At 49.0% G+C, this 23,683-nt stretch overlaps 1 protein-coding gene across 2 annotated transcripts; it reads right to left on the bottom strand.

Annotated features, from left to right (window-relative positions):
- Window positions 1-6,181, bottom strand: Prf1 (perforin 1). 2 transcript variants are annotated; one of them, XM_042265987.2, is made up of 3 exons: window positions 6,068-6,181; window positions 3,611-4,319; window positions 1-1,980 (listed from the first exon to the last, which is right to left on the bottom strand). In XM_042265987.2, the coding sequence occupies exons 2-3, from the start codon at window positions 4,144-4,146 to the stop codon at window positions 852-854; spliced, it is 1,665 nt and encodes a 554-aa protein (XP_042121921.1). In that variant the 5' UTR covers window positions 4,147-4,319; window positions 6,068-6,181; the 3' UTR covers window positions 1-851. The 2 variants fall into 2 exon arrangements, with proteins under 2 accessions (XP_042121921.1, XP_006972765.1); XM_006972703.4 differs by having other exon boundaries at window positions 3,611-4,183; window positions 6,068-6,169.
- Window positions 6,182-23,683: the final 17,502 nt, after the last annotated feature.

Genomic DNA, 23,683 nt, shown 5'->3' on the forward strand with positions numbered 1-23,683 from the left:
TGAATGCCCATCACCATTTATTACTGAGTTTATGCTGCTGTTTCTTGATGGGGGGTAAGGTATTTTGGAGTTCCACATTAGCGACAAAAGTAGAAAAAACAAAAAAACAACAACCAGCTTGTTTACATTCATGGATTGTCCATTTCATAAAACTGGGTGGTTGGACATAGACATCTACCCCTGGGGCTTCCTTTGTCCCCTCTTCTCTGCCCCCACGCCACCAGCATGCTTACCATCGCATCATATTTACTGGTCCTGTGTCAAGCTGTGATGTGCTTGGTGACACAGGCCTTGACTTGTCAGGAGCAGAGTGAGGAGCAGAAGGCACACGGGAATCGGGGACGGGGGTCGGCTCTAACAGATGCCGACCTTGACCTATGACCTTGCGAGGCCACGGAGGGAGGGCCTGGAAGCTCGGTGGGCACCGCCTCCTGGCTTGCTGCTGGACTCCCGGCTGCTGTCAGGCGTGGCGGCACTGGAGGGCGGAGGCAGCGTGGACAGGGAGGTCAGGGAAGCTCTGTTGTGTAACCTTAGCCACTTCAGTGGGAAGTTCAGGTCTCAGCCTCTGCTGCCTACTAAGCCATTGTGGATTCCCCTGGGAGAACTCAGTTGAGCACTGGAGTGCTTTCAGGGTGTGGTATTTTGCTGTTCGTTTTTTTTTTTTGTTTTTTGTTTTTTGTTTTTTTTGAGACAGGGTCTCCCTATGTAGCCCAGGCTGGCCTCAAACTCACAGAGATCCACCTGTCTATGCCTCCCAAGCGCTGGGATTAAAGGCGTGCGCCACTACGCCCAGCTTTTAGGGCTTTTTATTTTATTTTATTTTATTTTATTTTATTTATTTTTTATTTTTTTTACCACACAGCCCCACTGCGGTTTCCTGGAGGAGCTCCTAGAAGTCCCAGGGGAGCATACTCTAGGCAGGTGTCTCCAGTCAGGTGGGGCAAACACTTGACATGGTAGGAGAATGTCACAGTGCCGTGGTTCAGGTTACATCTCGTCTCATGGAAACCAGACTTGGGAGACCTGTCGCAAGAACCAAGAAGGTCGTCATCCCAGCCATTGTCAGCATCCCAGACCTGCACCCGCAGGGGTCCGCTCGTGGCCACGAGCACATCCCCAAAGTCCATCTTGTCAGGCCACTGAGGGTCGTTATTGTTCCACACTGTACTGGTCCTAAACTCCTGGCCACCAAAGAAGACCTTCACGTAGGCATCAGAAGCTGTGACGTAGTCTCCCCACAGACCCTTGGCACGGATATTGGTCACCATCAGCTGGCCCAAGCCCCTCTGTCGTGGACAACAGTCCTGGCTGGTGACCTTCGAATTGTGGCACATGCATTGGCAGGAGTCACGAGTACTCTTATGCTGGCCTGGCCTGCAGGGCCGGCTACAGTCCTTCCAACGAGCCCTGTTGACCACATAATGGCTGATAGCCTGTCTCAGCGCCTCCCGCCTCGGGTCCAGATCTTCCACGAGCACATGCAGGGACTCCAGGCTGTAGTCCACCAGACCGGGGCTGCTGGTCAGTGAGGTTATCCAGGTTGAGAACTGTTCCGGTGTAGCCTGGTTCCCGAAGAGCAGGTCGTTGGTCGAATCAAGGTGGCCGCCAACCACCTCGACGTGACGCTCTCGGTAGGTCTGGTGGAAGGAGGTGGACATCTTGTGCTGTTTCTTCTTCTCCTCACAGGCTTTGAACTCGTTTGAGGAGCTGGCAAGGGTGCCGATGCTGACCTGGGCCTCCACCTGCAGGCAGTCGGCTACCTCATCCGCCGTGAGCCCGTCCAGGGTCAGCTGGCAGGTGCGCAGGGCCGTGAGGGAGGAGACGCGGCCACCTAGGTCCATAGCCGTGATAAAGTGGGTGCCATAGGAGGAGATGAGCCTGTGATAAGCATCCTTTGTGGAGGTGTTAAAGTTGGGGGGAAGGTCCCTGAGTGCCTTTCTGAAATCGGGGTGCAGTGGGGGTTTTTGTACCAGGCGAAAACTGTGGGGAGAGCAGAGCATTAGGTGAGCCTAGTGGGTGGTATTTCCCTGATTCAATTCAGCCTTCCAGACCCCTCCCCCGTACATGCATATAGACACGAAAGTGGAATGGGACCAGACGGGGACAGGTGGGAAAAAGAAGGGGTTAACAAGAGTCGGGATAAGAAAGAATATGATCAAAATATATACACATAGTGAAACTCATTGTTAGTGAAAATTAATGTTTAATATCTAAAAATGTAAAGCGTGTGCATGTGGGGTAAGGGCTAATGTGTCTCAGTGGGTAAAGCTTGCTGCTAAGCCTATCAACCTGTGTTTCATCCCCAGAACTCACACAGTAGAAACAGAGAAATGAGCCGGGCGGTGGTGGTGGCACACGCCTTTAATCCCAGCACTCGGGAGACAGAGTGAGTTCGAGGCCAGCCTGGTCTACAGAGCGAGATCAGAGACCAAAATGACACAAGAGAAACCCTGTCTCGAAAAAGCCACCAAAATAAATAAATAAATAAATAAAAGAAAAGAAAAAGAAACAGAGAAGTGACTCTCACAGGTTGTTCCCTGAACTCTGCACACTTACTGTGACACACAGATACACTAAATAAATGCATACATGAATAAATGAAGTAGAACTAGCTTTTAAAAGCCTGAGAGACAAGTGCAGATGATGTGGAGTCACTGTGTATCCATGCAATGAGGAGGGAGGACACAGCCAGGTCTCCTGTCTCTGTCCATACTCACGAAGGGCCCCGTGGGAGGTTGGCAATGCCTGGGAGAGGCCTTAGGTGCTCCCTGCCTGTACCTAAATGTCACCCAGCTAGGGCTCAGGAACAGTCTTGTTTCCATCCCCTTTTCTCCAGATGTGGGTGCTCATAATAGAGGAGGCCTAGGATGGATGGATGGATAGATGGATGGGTGGGTGGATAGACAGATAGATACAGATAGACAGACAGACAGGGCCTCTAATCTAAGGACCAGTACCATGGGTAGTTTTGTTAGCTTGACGCAATCTAAGATCACCAGAGTCTCATAAGGAATTATCTAGTTCTGGTTGGCTTGTGGTCATGCCTGGGGGGTGGGGGAGATTGTCTTGATGGCCTCCATTGATGTAGGAAGACCCAGCTTGAAAGTGGGCAATACCATTTCCTGTTTTGGACCCTGGACTGTATACAAATAGAGAGTACTGAGTACTAAGCTGAGTACTAAGCATGAAGGCATTCATTTCTCTCCCTACTCTTGACTGTGGGTATGATGTGACCAGCTGCTTCAAGCTCCTGTTGCCTTGACATCATGCAAAAATGGACTCTAACCTGGAAGTGGGGCTAAAACAAGTCCTCTCTCCTTAGCTGCTGTTTGGTCAGGACATTATTATCACAGCAACAGAAATCAATCTGGAGCAGTGGTTCTCAACCTGTGGGTGGCGACCCCGAAGTGGGGTTGCATATCAGATATATACATTACAATAGCAAAATTACAGTTATGAAGTAGCAATGAAATTGGTTGGGGGGGAGGTGTCACCGTAATATGAGGAACTGTATTAAAGGGTCACAGCATACTGCTATTCCAGAGCTCCTAGACCCCTTGGAGTGTCCCACTGCTGTTCTGGTTCCTCTCTCCACTGGCCCGGCTCTTACCTGTACAGGCGACACTCCACTGTGTCGGTATTAAAGTTGTACTGGTCCTGATGGGCCTTCTCGGCTGCAAAGTTGGCTGCCTTAGAGTGGGAGCCAGCCATGGACACGTGCATGTTTGCCTCGGGCTTGGGGTTCACATCCAGGCCCACGCGCCAGTCGTTTTTAATGTTAGAAGCTGCATCCCGGGTCACACCCTCCGTGGAGCTGACCTTGGCTGTGGCCACTTTACGCTGGCAGCCCGAGCTATGAGGCCGCCAGTGGGCGATGGCCAGGGGCAGGCGTTGTATAGCATTTCCCTTCAGGGCATTTTTGCAGAGGGTGCAGGTGCGGTCAGGCCTCAGGAAACTCTGTGTGCTCACCGGGAAGGAGCCGGAGCGGCGGAGGGTGGTCACGTCCACGCCTTCCCCAGCCAGCCACGCACCTGGCACGACTTTGTGCTTCTGTTTGCATTCTGACCGAGTGGCAGTGTAACAGGGAGCAGGGGTGGGTGGTGGCAGCATCAGGACAAGGCCCAGGAGGAACAGGTGCCTGGCCATGGCCGCTGTGGGGACGGCTGCCGTGAGCACTGGCAAGCTGTGGAAACAGGGATGAAAGATGCTGACCTCACTCACTCACGACGAAGACGATGAGCGATCCTCAAGGAGAGAGACTGAAATTCTCTTTAGTTATGGCGCGCCAGAGCCGGACTGGCTCTCACAGGCTTGGTCCACTGTGCAAAGAGACCCAGAAAGGTTAAACATATAGCCCAGAGTCACACAGCCAGGAAGAGCCCTGTGCTGAGATTTCACTATCTCCGACTTAGTGGGAATCAAGACGGATGGCTTTGATCCTGGACAATACTTGATGGGGGCTAGGGAGATGACTCTGACCATACAGAAGGGACAAAGCATTTATCATAGGTAAGGCTTTGGAGAAGTGTCATTTTCTACCCAGAATAGGGTGCCTTTTTCTACCTCATTCTCCTCTCCTATTCCAGGGATGGACCCCAGAGCCTTACATATAGTAGAGTGGCCCTGCCACTGAACCACACACACTCTACCTCTTTTTATTTATTTATTTTGAGACAAGGTATCATTAAGTTGCTCAGGATGGTTTTGAAGTCACTCCGTAGCCCAGGCTGGCCTTGAACGTGTGACCCTACAGAGGAACGAGGATCCTAACTAAGCCTGTGGCCCCAGGCATGGCTCCTAGCTAATTCTGTCTCTCCCTGTCTCTAGTTCCAGTGCTCACTTCTGTCTCTCCCTTACAGGTATGGAGAGGCAGTGAGCGCCCTTCCTCTCCCGGCACTTCCCGTGGGGCTGCTCTGAGCCTCCTGGAAGGGTGCCAGCCCCAACTCTGCAATGAATGATGGCTGCCCTGTGTCTGTGCCCTTGGCTCTAGGGTGACAGACTTGTGAGGGTGTCCTTGCCAGCCCCATCGGCTGCTCAGGTCTCCTGCCTTGACATTCTTCACCAAGTTCTTCAGACTTGGACTTAATGGCAGAGACCGGCACCTACTTTGCTGCCAGTGAAGGTTCTTCCTTGCTTTGAGACGGCTTCGGGGCCTATTTTTGAATCCCCGTCTAGCTCCTTTCCACCCCGATGGGTCTCAACCTGTGGGTTGCCACCATAGGAAAACGTATTTCCAATGATCTTAGGGACCTCTAATCATAAATTAAGTTTCATTGCCACTTCATAACTGTAATTTTGCTACTGAGCAGTGTCTTCGCTCGTAAGACGATCGGAAATACGTGTCTTTTTCCAATGGTCTCGACCCCACAGATTGAGAACCATTGCTCTATCTCCTTCTGGGGCCCTCAGAGATCTTTTTCCTCTGCTGTCGGCCATACGCAGAAGGGTCCCTCCCACCTAGCTGCAGGCTTTCATGCTCTACCCAAAGCGGTGACTTGGAGGCAGAATTCAGGTGACATGTGAGGCCGGGAGATAAACAGGCAAAGGAGAATCCTGTCAAGCTTTCTGGCCACCCTCCTTAGGTGACCAGAACGCTCCTGGTGCTGACCCACAGACATCAGTCTCCTTCTGGAACTCTTCTGTTGTCAGGTAGTCTATTTACAGGTTTTAGCTTCTCCTTCCCTTCCCTTCCCTCCCCTTCCCTCTCCACCTCTCCCCTCCCTTTCTTTCCCTTCCCTCCCCTCCCCTTCCCTGTATCTTCTATGACAGGCTCTCACTGCCTTCCCAGTGGTGAAATCATAGGTGTGTACCCCACACTCGGCCCATTTCTATCTTTTAAAGACTAACTGCCAGGACTTGAAATAGCCCCTGAGACGGTGGGCAATCTCATTTACACACGAGCCCCAGAGTGGGCACAAGACCAACGAAGGAATTAGTGATGGACCTGAAGGCTGTCAGAGACCCAGGGCTCCTGTTTTATGGCCCCCCCGCACTTCCGGCTCTGCCTCTCAATTCTCTTTGCCGGGGTATCCCAACCTCCCTGCTTCCCGCCCTTCCTCTCCCCTACCTGAAGTCCCACAGAGATGCTGCAGGGCCGGAGACACCTGCGCTCGCTCCCGAGGACGGAGGCTTTTGAAATGGTGCTGCGATCCCCAGGCAGGCCCACCCTAGTCACCGTCACATCACTACTGCTTCCTGCCCTGCCCCCAGAGTGTGGTCACAGGTCCCCACCAGCACCCACCCTGTTGTCACCTCCTCATCCGGCCTGTGACAGCCTTCAGGAAGTCAGCTGTGAAGGCCAGGGCCGCATCTGCCAAGCAAAGGTGTTGGGGTGTGGGACGCTGGTGTGGCCCAGCAGGCCACACTGACTACCCCCTGCTTCTGCTCAGAGTGTGTAAGCTGTGAGGAGCCGGCGGCTGTGGAGGGTGGCCTGGGCTCCAGGGTTGGCTAGGCCGGGTGCTTAGGCCTTCTCCTGTCTCAGCTCCTCACCCAAAACGGTGGATAACGACGATGTCCCGGGAGAGGGCCCATGAAGAGGAGGTGCAGCATTTAGAATCAGGCTCGATCGGCACTCTGTCTCAATACATGTGACTGTCCCCTCCTCCCTGGGTAGTGGGGAGAGATGTTCACAGCTGGTACCCACTTCCTGTCCATACACCATCCCAGCCCTGCCCCAGGTTTGAGCAAGCTAGTACTGGTGAGAGCTAGGAGGGGATGAGAGACTGTTGCCCACTCTTGACTTGCCTGAGGTTAGAACAGGGAGGTTTCCATGGGTGGAGTGACTCACAGGCACCTTCTGGGGGCAAAAAAAAAAAAATCATACTGGTTATGAGGTGGGTAAAAGTGGGCAAGGGGGGTGCTAGTTCTCGACACCCCCAAGTGTGTACGTGATCAACAAGTATCCGCAGACCCCAGGCCACATCGTCACATCTCACCCCGGCTAATGCTGCCTTCTCAGAATCTGGCCTCATCTCCCGTTACTCTCCCAGAAATGGCAGCTGCCCTGTCCCATGCTGGTTGGTACTCTGCCCGAGCGGCCTGACCAGGATGCCAAAGCTAAGAGGTATTGAGTCTCCAACCACGCTGGAAGGACAGTGTGGAAGGTGTAGATACCTGCAGAAAGCCTTCAGGGAAAGAGTCGAGGGTCTAAACAGGCTCTGGTTCAGTTACACCAGAAACCCCACTCTTGACAGTGGTTTTCAGCTCTTGGGTGGTCCCGAATTTGCTCATCCAAGGGAGGGTGCTGGGAATGCAGTTCGGTGGTAGAGCTTACCTAGCAGGTGAAAGGCCGCATGTTTCACCTCCAGCACTACAGCCATTATCCTTATTATTATCATCATCGTCATGATCACCACTATCATCCCTATTATATCATCATAATCGTTACCAGATCATCATCATCATCACCCTCATCTTCATCACATCAGCAGTATTGTAATCACCATCATCATATCACTGACATTACCGTCCCATCATCTCTATCACCACCATCATCTCTATCACTGACTTCTCACCATCATCCCCACCCCTATCATGCCACCATCACATTACCACCGCCATAAGCATCAGGAAACCTTTGTTTTCTTCAGAATCCTTTGGGGGGGGGGTTGGAGAGATGGCTCAGTAGCTAAGAGCACTGGCTGCTCTTCCAGAGGATCCAGATTCAATCCCCAGCACCCACATGGCAGCTCACGTCTGTAACTCCAGTTCCAGGGCTTCTGACACCCTCACATAGACATGCAGGCAGGCAAAACACCAATCAATGCACATTAAATAAAAATAAATCATATATATATATATATATATATATATATATATATTTTTTTTTTTTTTTTAAAAAAAGAATTCTTCTAGCAAATGACAAGCTGTCCAAGGTTCCCACTGGGGTGTCCTTCAGAGAGCCACAATGACACCAATGTTTCTGACGTCTCTGGGCTTGTATACTTGATGAGAGATGTCTTATCATCTGAAATGTGCATCTGCACAGCTTTTTCTCAGAGATACAAGTTTCAACTGTGCTGAGATGTAATTCTTCTGCCCTACACACACCCGTTGAAAGTATTTGACCCCATGGTTTTTTGCTATGCTCAGAGGGCTGTCCGGCTACCACCACAGCCGACTTTAGGATATTTTTACCACTCTCCAAAGGAAACCCTGTGCTCACTTGCCCATGAGCTTCTTGTTTTCTCTTAACACTAACCTAGTTTACATCTCTGGATTTTCCTGTTTTCCTACTGTTCTGGCAATGTATTTTTTTTCCTTTGTCAACTGGGTGCAGACTAGTGTCATCTGGGAAGGGGAACCCCAGTTGAGAAAGCTCCTCCATCAGATTGCCTGTAGACAAGTCTGTAGTGCTTTTTCTCAATTAATAATCAACGTGGGAGGGCCCAGTCCACTTGTAGGTGGTGGCACCCTTGGGCCGGTGGTCCTGGGTTCTATAAGAAAGCAGGCTGAGCAAGCCAGGGGGAGCAAGCCAGTAAAACAGCACCCCTCCATGGCCTCGGCTTCAGCTCCTGCCTCCAGGCTCCTGCCTCAAGTTCTTGCCTTGGCTTCCCTCGAGGAGCTGTGGCTCTGGGTATGCAAGCCAAATAACCCTTTCCTTCCTAAGCTGCCTTTGGCTGTGGTCTTTATCACAGTGATAGAAACCTAACTAGGACGTTGATTTTCACAGAAATGGAGTCGTGCACTACAACTGTTTCTGTCTGGCTTCTTTTGCCAGTTCTTTTGGAACTCAAGAGTTCCAAGCTTCATGAATGCTTGTAGCCATGTGTCAACCTTTCCATGGCTGAATAATATATGATCATATGGGCATACCACATTTGTTTATCTATGCATTGGTTGATGGTCATGTTTTCCCACTTACTCATTATTACGAACCACGCGGCTATGAATATTTCTCTACATATTTCTCTGTGAGAACGCACGTCTTCACTCCCTTCGGTATATGCCTGGGAGTGGAATTGCAGGGTTAGGCGGTAACTTCCGTTTTTGTTCTTGTAGGAATTGTTTTCCCAAGCAGCTGAAACATTTTACATTCCCCCAGCTGTGTGTGAGGGCTCCAGCTTCCCCACCCTCACCATGCAATGCTACCCTAGCCGGTATGAAGCTCACTGTGCTTTCTCTTTTGATTTCCCTGAGGGTTAATGTTAGGTCTCAAACCTGGGGCGAATGGCTGAGATGCCTATTTAATGTATCAAAGTGGGTGCAGGCTGCCAGGTTCTCCCTACATCCCTCAGTCTCGACCTGTTACAGGGCCCTCTTGGCTGGGGTACCCCACCCCCTACCCTAAATTTCTCCAGCCCATGGGCTGGGCTTCCCTCTCCCCAGCTGTCCTTTCCTATATAATCCAACCATTTTGTTTACCCGGTCCTTTTATCTCCTCTCTTTTGGGCCTCCACCTGCTGCACCTGGTTCCCCTCTCTCCCATCCCCCCACTCCCCACATGGCCCAGTTCAGTCTGGTCATGCCCACGCTGGACTCTCTCAGATGCCCTTGGCTCTGGCCATGCTCTCCCTATTATCTATAATAAACTTTCTCCTCCACCACACCTAGGAGCAGCCATGTCCTTTTCTTCCTTCTTTCTTTTCTTTTCATTCAGTTAAGAGATGTGTGCTTTACATGTGCTCATGGGCCATTTGTTTATAATCTTTGGAAGACTGCCTTTCAATTTTGAATTATCTTTTTATTATTGTGATAACTTTGTTGTTGTTCTTTTTTGTTTTTTCGAGACAGGGTTTCTTTGTGCAGCTTTGGAGCCTGTCCTGAATCTCAGAGTTGGGATAAATCTTTATATATTTGGATTCTAGACCCTTCAGAGATACACCATGGACCAGGACCAGCAGGTCGTTCTGCAGTGACAGGTTCCTGAGAGGAAGGACCAGGGGATCAGGAGGTCATGTCCAAGCTTTGTCTTAGGCCAAGCAAGTTTATTAAGAAGAGCAGCATCTTGTATATGGTTTGTATGGAGAAAACGGTGCAAAGACAGCAGAAAGCTGACTTCACTACCATCCAATGGGGTGAAGCCAGCAGGAAGCTAACCAAGCAATGTTGCACAACAGGACACAGGGTATCTCAAGTGCATCAGAGACTGAGCACACAGTGGCCTGGAGACGGATAACTCCAGTCTCTTCAAGGAAGAAAAGCCAGGTTCCCAGGAACTGAAATCTTAACTCCTTCGAGGCCCTGTGCTAGCCCCAGGCTGGACCTTGCCAAGTCTGCCCCTGGGCACGGACACAAAAGTAGAGTTCCCTTTGTCTTTTTATCAGGGCCTCTGAGATAGCCTGGGAATCAGCCTGGCTCCCAAAACATGGTTTTGCGACTATTTCTTTTCTGAGTCATTTTTCATGGTCTCCTTTCCTTTCTTCCCCTCTCTTCCTCCTCACTTTCCTTTTCGCTGTACTAGGAGTTACCAGGGCTTCTAACATGCTGGGCAAGAGCTCTTCCACTAACTATATCCCCAGCCGTCTCTGATCTTTCTTTCTTTTAAACAGATTTGGGGGCTGCAGGCACCGTATGCACATGGTGCATGAACACACAGGCAGGCAAAACATCCATACATATAAAAGAGAAAAGGAATGGCAGTGTAAACATTTTTTTGAGATATATTTATTCATTTTTAATTTTATGTGTATGGGTGTTTTGCTTGCATGTGTCTGTGCACCATTTGCATGCAATGGCTGTGGAGGCCAGAAGATGGCGTCAGATCCTCTGGGACTGGAGTTACAGACATGTGGGTGCTGGGAAGGAAACCCAGGTCCTCTGGGAGACAGACCAGCTCTCTTCATCACTGAGCCATCTCCCCAGCTCCTAAGCTGCCTTTGAACTCATGCTATAGCTCAGGCAAGCCTTGACCTTGCAAGCCTCTTGCTGCAGATTCATGAGTAACTGGGATTGCATACAGGTCTGCATCCTCAGGACCATTTTCTTTTTGGTTTCTTTCCTCCCCCCCAAACCTCCCAAGACAGGATTTCTCTGTGTAGCCCTGGCTGTCCTGGAACTCCCTCTGTAGACCAGGCTGGCCTCGGACTCACAAAGATCCGCCTGCCTCTGTCTCCCGAATGCTGGGATTAAAGGCATGGTTCACTACTGTCTCGATTTTGGCTTGCTTTCTTTTCTTGTCTTTTGCTTTTCTTCATGTTTTCTGGGATCAGTTTTTGGAAATGACATTTCTAATAGAAAATTTCAGACCTGTGGGCATGAAGTTATTTATAGTTTGGTACCTCTATCTTTAAAACATAGTGTCTGGGTTGGGAGTATGCTGTTTTGTTTTATTTTTAGAAGGAATCTCACTGTGTAGTCCTGGCTGGTCTGGAACTTGCTATGCAGAGTAGGTTTCTCCAATTCACATAGATCCACCTGCCTTTGCATTCCAAGTGCTAAGACTAAGGATGTGTGCCACCATACCTGGCTTGACCATATTTTTTAAAGGATTTTTTGTTTGTTTGTTTTTTGAGACAGGGTTTCTCTGTGTAACTTTGGAGGCTGTCCTAGAAATCGCTCTGTAGATCAGGCTGGCCTCGAACTCAGAGATCTGCCTGTCTCTGCCTCCCGAGTGCTGGGATTAAAGGCATGCACCACCATTGCCCAGCATAAAGGGTTTTTTTCTGAAGACATTTAGATATTATATGATGTTTTGTAAGACTCTGTGCTTGGTTTATTAATCACCTCTGTAAGGAGGCATTTTTTTCTACTTTGTTAATTTTTTCCCTATATTTTTCATTTTCTCCTCTTTTTCTATATTATTTAGGCTTCTCTTGTTCTTTTTCCTAACTCCTTTAGATGCACTCATTAATTTCCAGTCTTCTTTTAGGAAGCACCGAGGCATTTCATTACATATTTTTAAATTAATTAATTAACTTTAATTGTATGGGTGTTTTATCTGCATGTATGTATGTGCAACACATACGTGCCTGGTGCCCACAGACTCCAGAAGTGGGCACCAGATTCCCTGGCACAGGAGTTACAGACAGTTGTGAGACGCTGGGTACTGGTAAGTTGTGGGTACTGGGACTGAACCCAGGTCCTCTGGAAAAGCAGCTAGTGTTCTTAGCTGCTGAGCCATCTCTCAAGCCCTGCTACCATAATTCTTTGAAACTACATCTCTTGAGTTTTTGCATGTGGTCTTTTCATTAGGTCCTTGGTGTCTCTCTGTCTTTCTTACATGCGCACGCACGCACCCATACACACACACACACACACACACACACACACACACACACACACGCGCGCGCGCGCGCGGAAGCTGCCTGTGGAGGCCAGAAGAGGGTATCAGAGCTCCTGGAGTTGGAGTTACAGGCAGTTGTGAGCTCTCTGACCTGGTTTGGGAACCAAACTCCAGTCCTCTACAAGAACAGAAAACACCTTCAGGGGCTGAGCCATCTCTCAGCCCCTGAAACAGAATTTTTTAAAAGATTTTCATATAAAGGGAAAATGGATACATTGGAGCTTATGAGAATTAAGAAATATTTATGAGAACCCGAGGGTGAAGCAGCCAGCCTCTGAACCAAGTTTAAACTTGGAACTAAGACAACAGAAACAGTAAAATCCCACAGTATGAGGGCAGCATTTTCCTGGTTCGGCTGGAAGGGCACCCAGAGGTCACTAGGCTACATCTTGACTGGTAACAGAACATGCTATCTTTCAAAGGGTGCTTGCTTTTTAGGACACAGAGAACACAGAGTTACAGGGTCATGGAGGCTTGCACCAGGATTCCAGAATGCCAGTGAGGCTGGGTAATGGGTAGTGTGCTCAGATTTCTTGCATGGATCTGATGAGTAGGATCTGTGTAAAACTGAACAGGAAGCCCGAGTTGCAATCGAGCTGTCTTAGTTAGGGTTTCTATTGCTGTGAAGAGACACCATGACCATGGAAACTCTTGTAAAGGAAAACATTTCATTGTGGTGACCACTTACAGTTTCAGAGGTTCAGTCCGTTATCATCATGGTGGGACATGGTGGTGTGCAGGCAGACATGGTGTTGGAGAAGGAGCTGAGAGTTCTACATCTTGCAGGGAAGAGGAAGTAGTCTGAGACACTGGATAGTATCCTGAGCATATATGAGACCTCAAATCCCACCCCTACAGTAACACACTTCCTCCAACAAGACCAAACCTACTCCAACAAGGCCATCCCTCCTAATAGTGCCACTCCCTTTAGGGGCCATTTTCTTTCAAACCACCACACCAGGATATTACAGGATGTGGTACATCTGCCAAGGAAAGCAGTAGGTACTGGGAAGAGCCAGTTTCAGAAAAGCATGTGGAGACCAGGTACAGAATGTCATGGATTAAATGTAAAATCTCCATAAACTCATGTGTTTGAACCCTTCATCCCTAGCTGGTGGCATTGTTGCAAGAGGCTGCTGAAACTACAGGACATAGGCCCTAGCTGGCAGACACATGACTCTAGGAGTACAGCCAGCATGTTAGGATACAGCCTCATTCTGCCTGTCACGATGTGAGGTGCTCTATCGACATACCTGCTTTTCCTTTACCCAGAATGAATCTACAGCCTCTCATTTCCTATAGAAACCAAAGCATTACCTCTCCCCCAGAGTAACATATCTTTTGACTTAAATTTTGAAGTTAAGATGTTTTAAAACGTATAGGTTGGTTTAATCCAACAGTTTCAGTAATCCAATGTCTCTTAGCAGTCAAAAAAATTAAAAGACAACACAATAACATACAGGATCCAGACTCTCTGTGTATTTCCCATCTTTATGCAGTTTATTTCTTTTTATATTACTTTACTCCCCTTTTAAGGACTTTATTTTATATTTTAAAACTATGTTTTTAAATCTAAAACTGTATATACTCTTTCTCTTCTCTCTCACGCCTATGTACATTTTCAAACACACTGTGACCCGTTGAGAGGCTCTTTTTGTCTGAATCTGTTCACATTGTGTATCTGTAAGCTTTTCTGCCTGCATGAGCAAAAACCAAACAAACAAACAAACAAAAAAAACCCAAAAAACAAAAACAAAAAAACCCCCCAAAACAACAACAAAACAAACCCTATTGTGTAACTTAAATCATGGCATGTTGGTGGCTGGCTCCTCCTCCTTGGTCCCTGAGAGGCCAGTCCTATGACGGAGGTACATTTACTGCCAACTCTGGGAGCCATGTTCACCGCCCCAACTCTGGGGAGTTTCTGGGTCCATGGTGCCACTGAGCATCATGCCACCCGTTGCTCATAAATACCGTGTAAGTGTTTGGCAGCAGGACCTCTTAAAAGAGCCGCCCATTTTGGGGGATGGTACTGGGCCAGGAAGCCGCACCTCTGCTCCCCACCAGCAAACAGAGCCCACCCAAGAAAATGCAGCTTCCAAGAAGCTGTGCTTGATTCCATTTTTGTGTGTCTAGAATCTTTTTTTTAAGCTTTGTCAGGTTTTATGTGGTAATTCTGGCCACATATTGGGACGCCGTGTGTAGGTGTCTGCGGGTGACTCTGACTCCGTCCTTCCTCACCCCGCCATTCTCAGTTTAGCTTTCCTGCTTAACGTTATCTTGTTCAACAACTGGCCAGTCAGCTTGTTTATTAAACCAACCGGTCAGCTTGTTTATTAAACCAACCGTAGCGACATAATTCACGCAGTGTACAGAAGGATTATTCCACAGCAGTCCTGAGCCACCCTCCTGTGTCTGTCACAGCCTGTCACACAGACCCCTCTGTGCTCAGACCCGCCCCTGTTCAGCCACTGCTTGTGATTCCCATTTGCCTTAAGGAAGACCCAGGCATCTAAAGTCTCCTTGGAGGGATGATGGAAAAAGGAAGCACAGTTGGTCAGTTGTGAGATGTTAGGAATAAGGGTCCCTCCCTGCTAATGAAGCTGTCAGCAGGAGCTGGGATGGAAACCACCTGCTCAAATGTCACTTCAACACTGCCCCCCACCCCCCTTAAGGACGAGGCCTCATTATGTAGCTAGCTCTGGCTAACTGGGATTTTCAGAGATCCGCCTGCCTCAGCCTCCTGAGTGCTGGGATTAAAGGAATGAACCACCACACATAGCCACTTTATCTGCTCTTTACCCTCTTGCAAAGAGACCCAAGGGCCATGGAAGTGACCACAGTAAGCTTATGTCTTAGTGAGTGCAAAGCTGGAAATCTCATTCAGGATCTAAAAGAAAGAGGATAGGTTTATCACTTGCAGCAAGTAAGGAGTGCCCTGAGTTATTTACAGAGCAATGTCCTCTGGGGGAAAAGAGGAAACACCAGAAATTCTATACAGATCCATATGAGAAAGCGAATGCAGGGGCAGGCATACTTCTGAGCATGCTCAGTTTAAAGTCCTGGAGATCCCCGTTCCAACAGGAAGGATGACTGACACATTCCTGAGCATGCTCGGTTGCAAGTCCTACACCATGTGTTCAAAAAGGAAATATGGCAGATATGAATGCTACTGGGCATGCTCAGTTCAGTATTGTACCAAGCCAAGTTTATTTCAGGTTGCCTAAGAAGAATGAGTCATAGTGACGTAGTGACCTTAGACGTTCCTTGTAAGTTTTTCCAAAGAGGTTTTTTTTAGCTGAAACAAAAGGGACAATGTTGGAAATAAGTTCACAGTCATTTAAAGAGTAGCAGGTTCGCCCCTCGAGTCTGTGGGAGTTTGCCTAACTTAGTGGCGAACAGAAGAGCCGATGGAGAGTTCAGGACGGTCCAAACTGAGCCCAGGTGGTCAGAGGGCGGCTGAAACCCTCCCACAGATCGGCCACCAGGCCTCAATTACTGACACCTGAGGCCCTAAACCCAAACTGACTCTTAGGTTTGGGTTTTTTTTTTTTTTTTTTTTTTTTTTTTGGTTTTTTGAGACAGGGTTTCTCCGCGTAGCTTTGCGCCTTTCCTGGAGCTCACTTGGTAGCCCAGGCTGGCCTCGAACTCACAGAGATCCGCCTGCCTCTGCCTCCCGAGTGCTGGGATTAAAGGCGTGCGCCACCACCGCCCGGCTTGGTTTGGGTTTTTTAATACTGGTAACATGCGCCTTCCACTCCAAAAGCCAGTCCTCCTGGAATGGAATGTGTAAATCCTCTTTCCTTGCCTGGTCAGTATGCGGGGTGAGGTCATAGGGCCCTCGGCCTCCAGGGAGGACACATCTCTAGCAGCTCTCTGGACAGTGGGGCTGGACTTCTTCTCCATTTATTTTGGAAAACTCAGTTGAGGTCAGCTCTTCTGAGCCAGAGGAAGCTCCTCTTGGCAGTGGGCTGCAGGACGGCATAGCTCTGGGGTGCTGGCTTTGCATCTTGTAACATACAATCTAGAGGTCATTTTTAGTTCCATCCGGATTTGGGTCTTCACGCAGTACTTTAATTCTCGGTGCCCTTTGCTCTCTGGAGATCTCATCTTTCCATGGCTCTGTGCAGGGCTCCACCTAGGGCAGAAGCTCAGCTCTACTGGCCCTAAAGTAGCCAGCTGGTGACTGAGTCAGGGGCCCTGGGAGGAACTTCTGACCCGGTTCCCACCCTACCACCTCCCAGCTTCCCAATGCTGACTTGGCTAATTGAGCTGGAGATCTTGCCAAAAAAAAAAAAAAAAAAAAAAAACAGCCCTGAGGCCTGGGAGCCAAACCCTGGGGCTGCTGGAGGGCCCAGCTGGGTTCAGCTGCTGGGACTGCCGAAAAGAGAAACGGCACCATGGCCTGCGGGTGACTAACAGTGGCTGCTCAGGGTGTCAAGTCAGCTGTCAGGGAAGATGAGGGATCACTTTAGCCTGCGTCCTCAAGACTCTTCCCTGGAGGCTGATAGCCTCACTCACCTTCCAAGCCGGCTGCAGGGGGCCCACTTCTGACTTTGCCAGTGGCTCATGGTGCAGTATTCCCTGAAATCCAACTGCAGGGTAGCCAAGATCAGGTATGGTGGTAGAGCACGTGCTCTAAAAAGAAACTTCTCTCCCTGCAGGGTGGAGAAGCTCACAGGTGGATGAGGAAGGACAGGTTGAACACTTGCAAATTTGACAAGAGCAGGAAAACTGTGGTCTTTGGAGTCTGGAGAGCTACCTCCAAGTCCCAGCTAGCTGGGTGCCCTTCCATTGAGTAGGTAAGCTTCTCCCGACCTCAGGTGGCCTTGTTTCGGAAATGAGGACACCATCTTCGCCACCAGGGGTTACATGGACAAGTCAGCAACCCAATTTTTAACCCAACATCGGACAAGTTATCCTTGGCTGACTCACACACACAGCAGATCCTGCCTGCTAGGTGCTGGTCTGTGCAGAACTCGCCTCTTTTAAGAAAAACAAACAAACAAACAAATGGTGAAGAAATAATACATTTGCTTTCTTTCTTCCTTCCCTCTTTTTTTTTTTTTTTTTTTTTTTGAGATAGGCTCTTGTTAAAAGCGCAGTATAGCCTGAACAATCACTTCTCCTGCCTCTGTCTCCCAGCTGATCCCAGGGACGGCCTTTACCCCCAACAAACATGATCATTGTTAGACTGCTGTGGATTAGTGTTCTTGTTGCTATGACAAATGCCTACTAAGAAGTGACCCGCCCCCCAGGAGGAAGGCTTTACTGGCTCATAGTTCGAGGACCGTGTTCATCATTATCAGGGAAGGTCTGGAGGAGGACGGAGCTCCAGGCTGAGGTAACAGGAAGTCGAGGTTCCTTGATCACATCTCTGGGGACACGACAGGCAGTGAGCAGGGCTACAGACCTCACTGTTAGCCCCCTAGGGATCCTCTTTCTGCACCCAGACTCCAACTCCTTAAAGGTTCTATAACTTCCCCAAACAATGTCACCAGCTGGGGACCAAATGTTCAAACATGGGAACCTGCAAAGGACACTTTGCATTTAAGTCATAGCACACTCCTCTCCCGGGGACCTTTTGTCCTCAAGTCTGGGGCCACCAGCAGTGATGACGGTGGCTTTCTCCGGACATACTCCTGGGTAGCCCTGCTACAGGCCTGGCCTGCAGGGCCCCACCCTAGCACACATGGAGATGTTTTCTGTCCTAATCTAATTAATTTCCACACCCATGTGGCAGTGAGTTCTAACTCTCTGGGAGTTCCCCAGCCCCCTGGAGAGCCTGCTCTCTCAGTGAGGATAGGGCAGCTGAGGTGGGGTGGGAGACCTCCATATTGTCTGATGTGATACACGTTTGCCGAGAACCTCCTGTGTGCCAAGACTTGAGGAAACTAAATGTGAGCAAAGAACAGGCTTTGCCCTGAAGAAATGTATAGGAGATGGGGTGGTGAGATGGCTCAGTGAACAAAGGAGCTTGCTGCTAAGACTGAAAACCTGAGTTCAGTCCCCAGGACCCACAGTGGGAAAGGAGAGAACTGACTTCCACACGTTGTCCTCTACGGATGTACTCTGGCACCCCTCCCATACATAAAGAACTGTAAAATCATAATAAAGATAATGTGTAAGAGAGGGAGCAGCCTGGGAATGGCACAGGGCTTGCCTAGTGTGTGCAAGGCTCTGGGTTCTTTCTGCATGGCTAAAGGATACAAAAAAAAAAATACAAAAAAAAAAAACAAAAAACAAAAAACAACGGATTAAAGAAGCATATACTGATGCAACCACAGCAATAAAACAGAACAGAAACGTGTGAGGGAGGCGGGTGTGGGGCTCTGCTTGTAGTTCCCGCTTCCCAGGAAGCTGAGGCTGGAGGATCTCTGATGTCCAGGAGTCTACAAGCCAGCCTAGAAAAGAAGGGAAGAGGGAAGAAAAGTACAAGAAGTTCTTTAAGTTTCTTTAAGTTCTGAAATCCTAGGCTGAACTAGCAAGATCTTAAACTCACTGCCGACCGACCCCGACCACCGCGCTGGGAATCACTGTCTCAAAAACAGTCAAACCAAGAAGGCTTCAACAAGAAGTGTTTGTCTCTCCAGACCGTAATAGGAACCTCTTAACGTTCAGTGGGCTTAAGAAACAAAGTAGCAATCGTCCATGGGCTTAAGAAACAAAGTAGCAATCGTCCAGGCACACCAAACGTTCGGAAAGCCTCGGTCAGGGTTCAGCCTCAAGTGTAGGACACAGAGGTGAAATGAGACCCGTGGTTTGCGTTTGGTACAAGGAGGGGCTGGAGTGATGGCTCAGGTGTTAGGAGCACTAGTTGGTCTTCCAGAGGACTCAAGTTCGAGTCCCAGCACCCACATGGTGGCTTACAAATGACTGTAATTCTAGTCTCAGGAGATCCAATCCATCACATGTGGTGTGCAGACACACACGCAGACAAAACACCAATACTCGTAGGAAAAAATGAAAAAAAAAATTCAGTACAAGACGCTCAAGCTAGCGGTTTTGGAGGAGCATGGAATGGCATATTGTGGGGGGGGAGTGGGGGTGGTCTGTTCCTGGGAGGACTTCCTAGGAAATGAAGCCTATGAAAGAGGACCCTAGCCACGGGAAAAGGCACCCCAGGTGGAAGGAAGGCCCCGGGGAACTGCATCATGACTCAGATGGCATGATGAGAATGAGCATGACCGAAAGCATGACCTCACCACTGTAGAGGTGACCTTACTCACCCCCTGCTGTCCCCAGTGAAGCTGGGATGCAGAGGCTGGAAGGACAGCCCAACACTACCTAACTGCTTAGAAGCAGCTTTGACTGGAACGCGGCCTCCTCATGCCCTGCAGGACTTTTCCATGTTGGGAAAATGTTAGGTATCATATACAAATATAAGGCTATCTGCCTCGTGCTAGGTCCCAAGTCATTAGACCTGTGTTCCTCCTATGTAAACTGGGAGCAGAGTGGGAAGGACTAACGTCTACTGGGGACAGTACTTTACAAGGTGCCAGGCACATAGTAGGTGCTCACTAAACATTCCTGTCCTCTAAAATGGCGGGGTGTTGGGTAGAGTCGCTTGCTTCTCAAAGCACGCACAGATGACAGCTGGGGACCTCTGACGTTGGAGATGAGGTTTTGCGAACGCGCTGACCAAATTTGAAAGCAAAAAATTTCCAGGTATCTGTGTGACTCAGCTTGACAGGGCAGTTCATCCTGGAAATGACCGCATGTCACCTCCAGCCAGACTGCCCCCGAGTGGTTGCCCCTTGGGTGGTTACCACAAGGAGGGCTTCTCAGTCATTCAGGGCTTTCAGTTTCTAAGACAGAAGGCGATGCTGAGACCCCAGTGTCGTTCCGTCTGATAGCTTCTGCTCCCTGGTTCTCACAGAGCTTCTGGACTGATGGCTAGTGGGACTCCGTTTTCTGCCCCCCCTTTTCTTCCTTCAAAAATGTATTTATTTATTTATTTACTTATTTACTTATTTATTTATTTATTTATTTATTTATTTATTTATTTATTTATTTATTTTTTGACAAGATCTCACTCTGTGGCCCTGGCCAACCTGGCCTCTAGAGCAAGTTCCTGGCCTTGAACTCACAGAGACCAGCCTGCCTCTGATCCCCAAGTATTGACATTAAATGTGTCCACCGGCGTGCCTGGCCTCTGTCCTTTCTCGACAGCGGGTGACATTTCTAGTCTCATCTCCACAAAGCTCTGGGTTCCATGTCACGCGCCTTATAAAATGACCATGGTGGTACACTCCTATAATCCCAGTATTTGGGACAAGGAAGCAGGAGGATCAGAAGTTCAAAAAGTCATCCTTGGACAAATAAGGCGTTCAAGGCTAGCCTGGGTTACGTAAGACCCTATCTCAAACAGAGCAAAAGAAAACAATACTTTAGGTCAAGGCCTGAGGCTACAGCTTCTGGTATGAGTGCTTGCCTAGCATTCATGAGGCCCTGGGTTCAACCTCTACACTGCAAAACCAAGACAAGTGGATTTTTTTTTTTTTTTTTTTGTGCTGCCTTGGAAAGTGTGAACAACGATTTTTAAGGAATTATTTGGGTGTTGCCAAATACGTGGTGTTTTGTTTTGCTATCGTGTTTTGAAATTTTTAGTTGTGTGTATATGCGCTCCTGTGTGGCCATGTGGAGGCCAGAAGTCGACCTCTGGGGTCCTTCATGAAGAGCCCTTCACCTTGATTTTCGAGGTAGAATCTCTCACTGGTGCTTGCTGATTGGGCTAGGTTGGTTACTCAGGGAACTTCCGGTCTCTGCTTCTTCCACCTTGGAAGTACAAAGAGATTTACAAGCCATCACCACTGTGCCCAGCCTGTTCACGTGGGTGTGGAGATCAAACTCAGGTTCTTACGCCTGTGTGGCAGGCATCTTCCTGGGTGAGCCATTCCCCAGCCCTGATTCTGTTTTTAAAGGAGGCAGAGGCGTTGTTTGCTAGCTATGGATGCTGAATGAGGGATGATGTGTGGGATTTGCTTTAAATAACCTGGGTGTGGAGGGAGGGCTAGAACTGATGTAATACTGGCCAGTAGAGCCGGACAAGGAGAAAAGACTCGTGCCATTCTACCTTCATTTACCTCAGTTTGCGTATCTGAGTAGTAAAGCACATGGGTCACTAAGAAACCATCCCCTCTCCCACTGAGCCTGGTCACTACTGCATCTGGCGCAGGGCTGTTATTCTGTGACTAAGAGGGGACAAGCCTGAAGATGAGACTAAGCACTGAGTATGGCGTGTGGAAGGAGAGTTGAAAAATATAATATAGAAGTGATATATATATATATATTTGTGCATCCACATGAAATCTAGGCTGAGCATTTGGGGGGGGGCACTTGGCATTTGTCCTTCTGAGTCTGGTTTATTTCCCTTTCTATGGTGATCTCCAGTTCCTTCAGTTTTCCTGCAAATGACATAAGTCCTTTCTTCTTGGTGGCTGAATGAACCTCCATGGTGTATATGGACCACATTTTTTTTCTTTTCATTAATCTGCTGGTGGACAAGTAGGCTGATTCCACAATGAGTGAATCATTTTTAGGTGGCAGATTCATCAGGTCAGGAACTGGCTTGCTTTTAGATTTTTGTGTGTTTGTTTGTGTATTGTGTGTGTGTATGTGTGGGGTGCATGTTCCGGCGCACTTGGGAACAACTTCCCGACTTCTGCCATGGGGATTCTGGAAACTGAACTTAGGTTGTCAGGTTTGGGGGCAAATGCCTTCACCTGGCTCCTCATCTTACCAGCTTGGGATTCCTTTTTATGAGATGAGATTTAACGTTAGAAAAAAATTATTTGGCTACAGGTACCCTAATTGTTCTAAAAAAAAAAAAAAAAAAAAAGAGCAATATGGAGGCCTGACCCTTCTTAGCTGCGGGGTACCACATGACATCTGAAAGGGCACCAGGGCTTGGAGAAAAGCTTGTGGGAAACAGACAGACTCTCTAGGGCTCCAGGAAGCATGAGAAGGCTCTGTTTTTTTTTTTTTTTTTTTTGCTTTATTGCTGTCCACTGGCCTCTGGGGAGGAGGATGCCCACATCCCAATCACAGACCTTACAGTTTCTGAGGCGGAAATCACAGACCCAGAGCCGGGAAGGACAGCTGTCCGTTCCTGGCCTCCCGCCCACGGGGACAAGGAGACTTCCTTTCTCTGAGCCCCTCAACACGGAGCGGCCGCGCCATGCAACGATCACACACAGGGCGCAAACAGCGTTGTTTCTAACTGACCTCATGGCCCAGCTGCTCTGGGGGGGATGTCCTCCGTTCTGTAATGCAAGACAAGTCACTGTGGTTAGCTGAACCCAGCCGGGTCGCCTAGATACGGACATTAGACAGTTGCCAAAAATGTGCGGAGGAAACGCTGGGGAGAACAAGGGGGAGGATGTGGAAAAAGGCCACGAGGCACGATTCTCTCTGTGTCCTCTGGATGCTCATGGAGTTCTGCCTGGGGCCTCTGGGGCTCAGCTGTGCTCCAGGCCAGGCCTTGGAGATTGGGATGGCTGAGGTCCGGTAGCCAGGATGAGTGGCAGGTCACAAGACTACGTTTATTCTTGGTCCTCATCGGCTCCAATTTTTTAAGGCCTTGTTTAGTAGAGCTGTAATCCTTAAATTTGAACAGATATCAGAATCTCCCATAGGGCACTAGCGGCTGGGCCCACTCTCTCAGTTTCTGATCCAGCAGGTCTAGGGTGGGGCCTGAGAATCTGTATTCTAACCAAGCACAGGAGCGTGCTGATTCTGCCAGTAAGGTTCCTTATTTGACAACCACTGGCTTTAAACCCTGTAAGACCCTGGTTCTCCGGGAGAGGGAGGAGAAATTTCCAACTCTTCACTCTTTTCACTTCGGCTGAATCAACCATAAGTGGCTCAAAGTGGTCCTGGGTAGGAGCTGAGGACTCACATTATGTTTGGTGTGTTAAATTTTTCTGTAGTGCTGGGCACTGAACCAGGCTCTCATGAATGCTAAGCAGTCTACTCCTGAGCTACAATCTCAGCCCAGTGGGGCAGGAGGATGCTCGAAAGGCACTGGACAAGGAGCCCAGAGAATTAGAGGGATAGATGCTCTGAGTGACCTCACTGTGTGGTCTTGAAAAGTTACCTGTCCTCTTGTGGGCCTCAATGTGTGCCCCTGTAAAAGAAGCAATCGACACTTTTCTGTATGTATTATTGTCTTCATTAGGGTTACTGCTGCTGTAATGAAACAATGTGCCCCAAGCAAAGAGTTATTTGGCTCCATCCCTGAAGGAAGCCAAGACAGGAACTCAAGCAAGACAGGAACCTGGAGGCAGGAGCTGATGCAGAGGCCATGGAGGGGTGCTGCTTACTGGCTTGCTCCACATCGGCTTGCTCAGCCTGCTTTCTTGTAGAACCCAGGACCACCAGCCCAGGGATGGTCCCACTCATAATGGGCTGGGCCCTCCCCATCAATCACTAATTAAGAAAATGCTCCACAGGCTTGCC

This window comes from Peromyscus maniculatus, chromosome 21 (assembly GCF_049852395.1).
Source record: "Peromyscus maniculatus bairdii isolate BWxNUB_F1_BW_parent chromosome 21, HU_Pman_BW_mat_3.1, whole genome shotgun sequence".
NCBI lineage: Eukaryota > Metazoa > Chordata > Mammalia > Rodentia > Cricetidae > Peromyscus > Peromyscus maniculatus.

Coding starts and splice junctions, on each gene's coding strand:
- Prf1 (XM_042265987.2), bottom strand. CDS start 4,146: ATGGCCAGGCACCTGTTCCTCCTGGGCCTTGTCCTGATGCTGCCACCA. Junction 1,981..3,610: donor GTGGAGTGTCGCCTGTACAG/GTAAGAGCCGGG, acceptor CTCTCCCCACAG/TTTTCGCCTGGTACAAAAAC.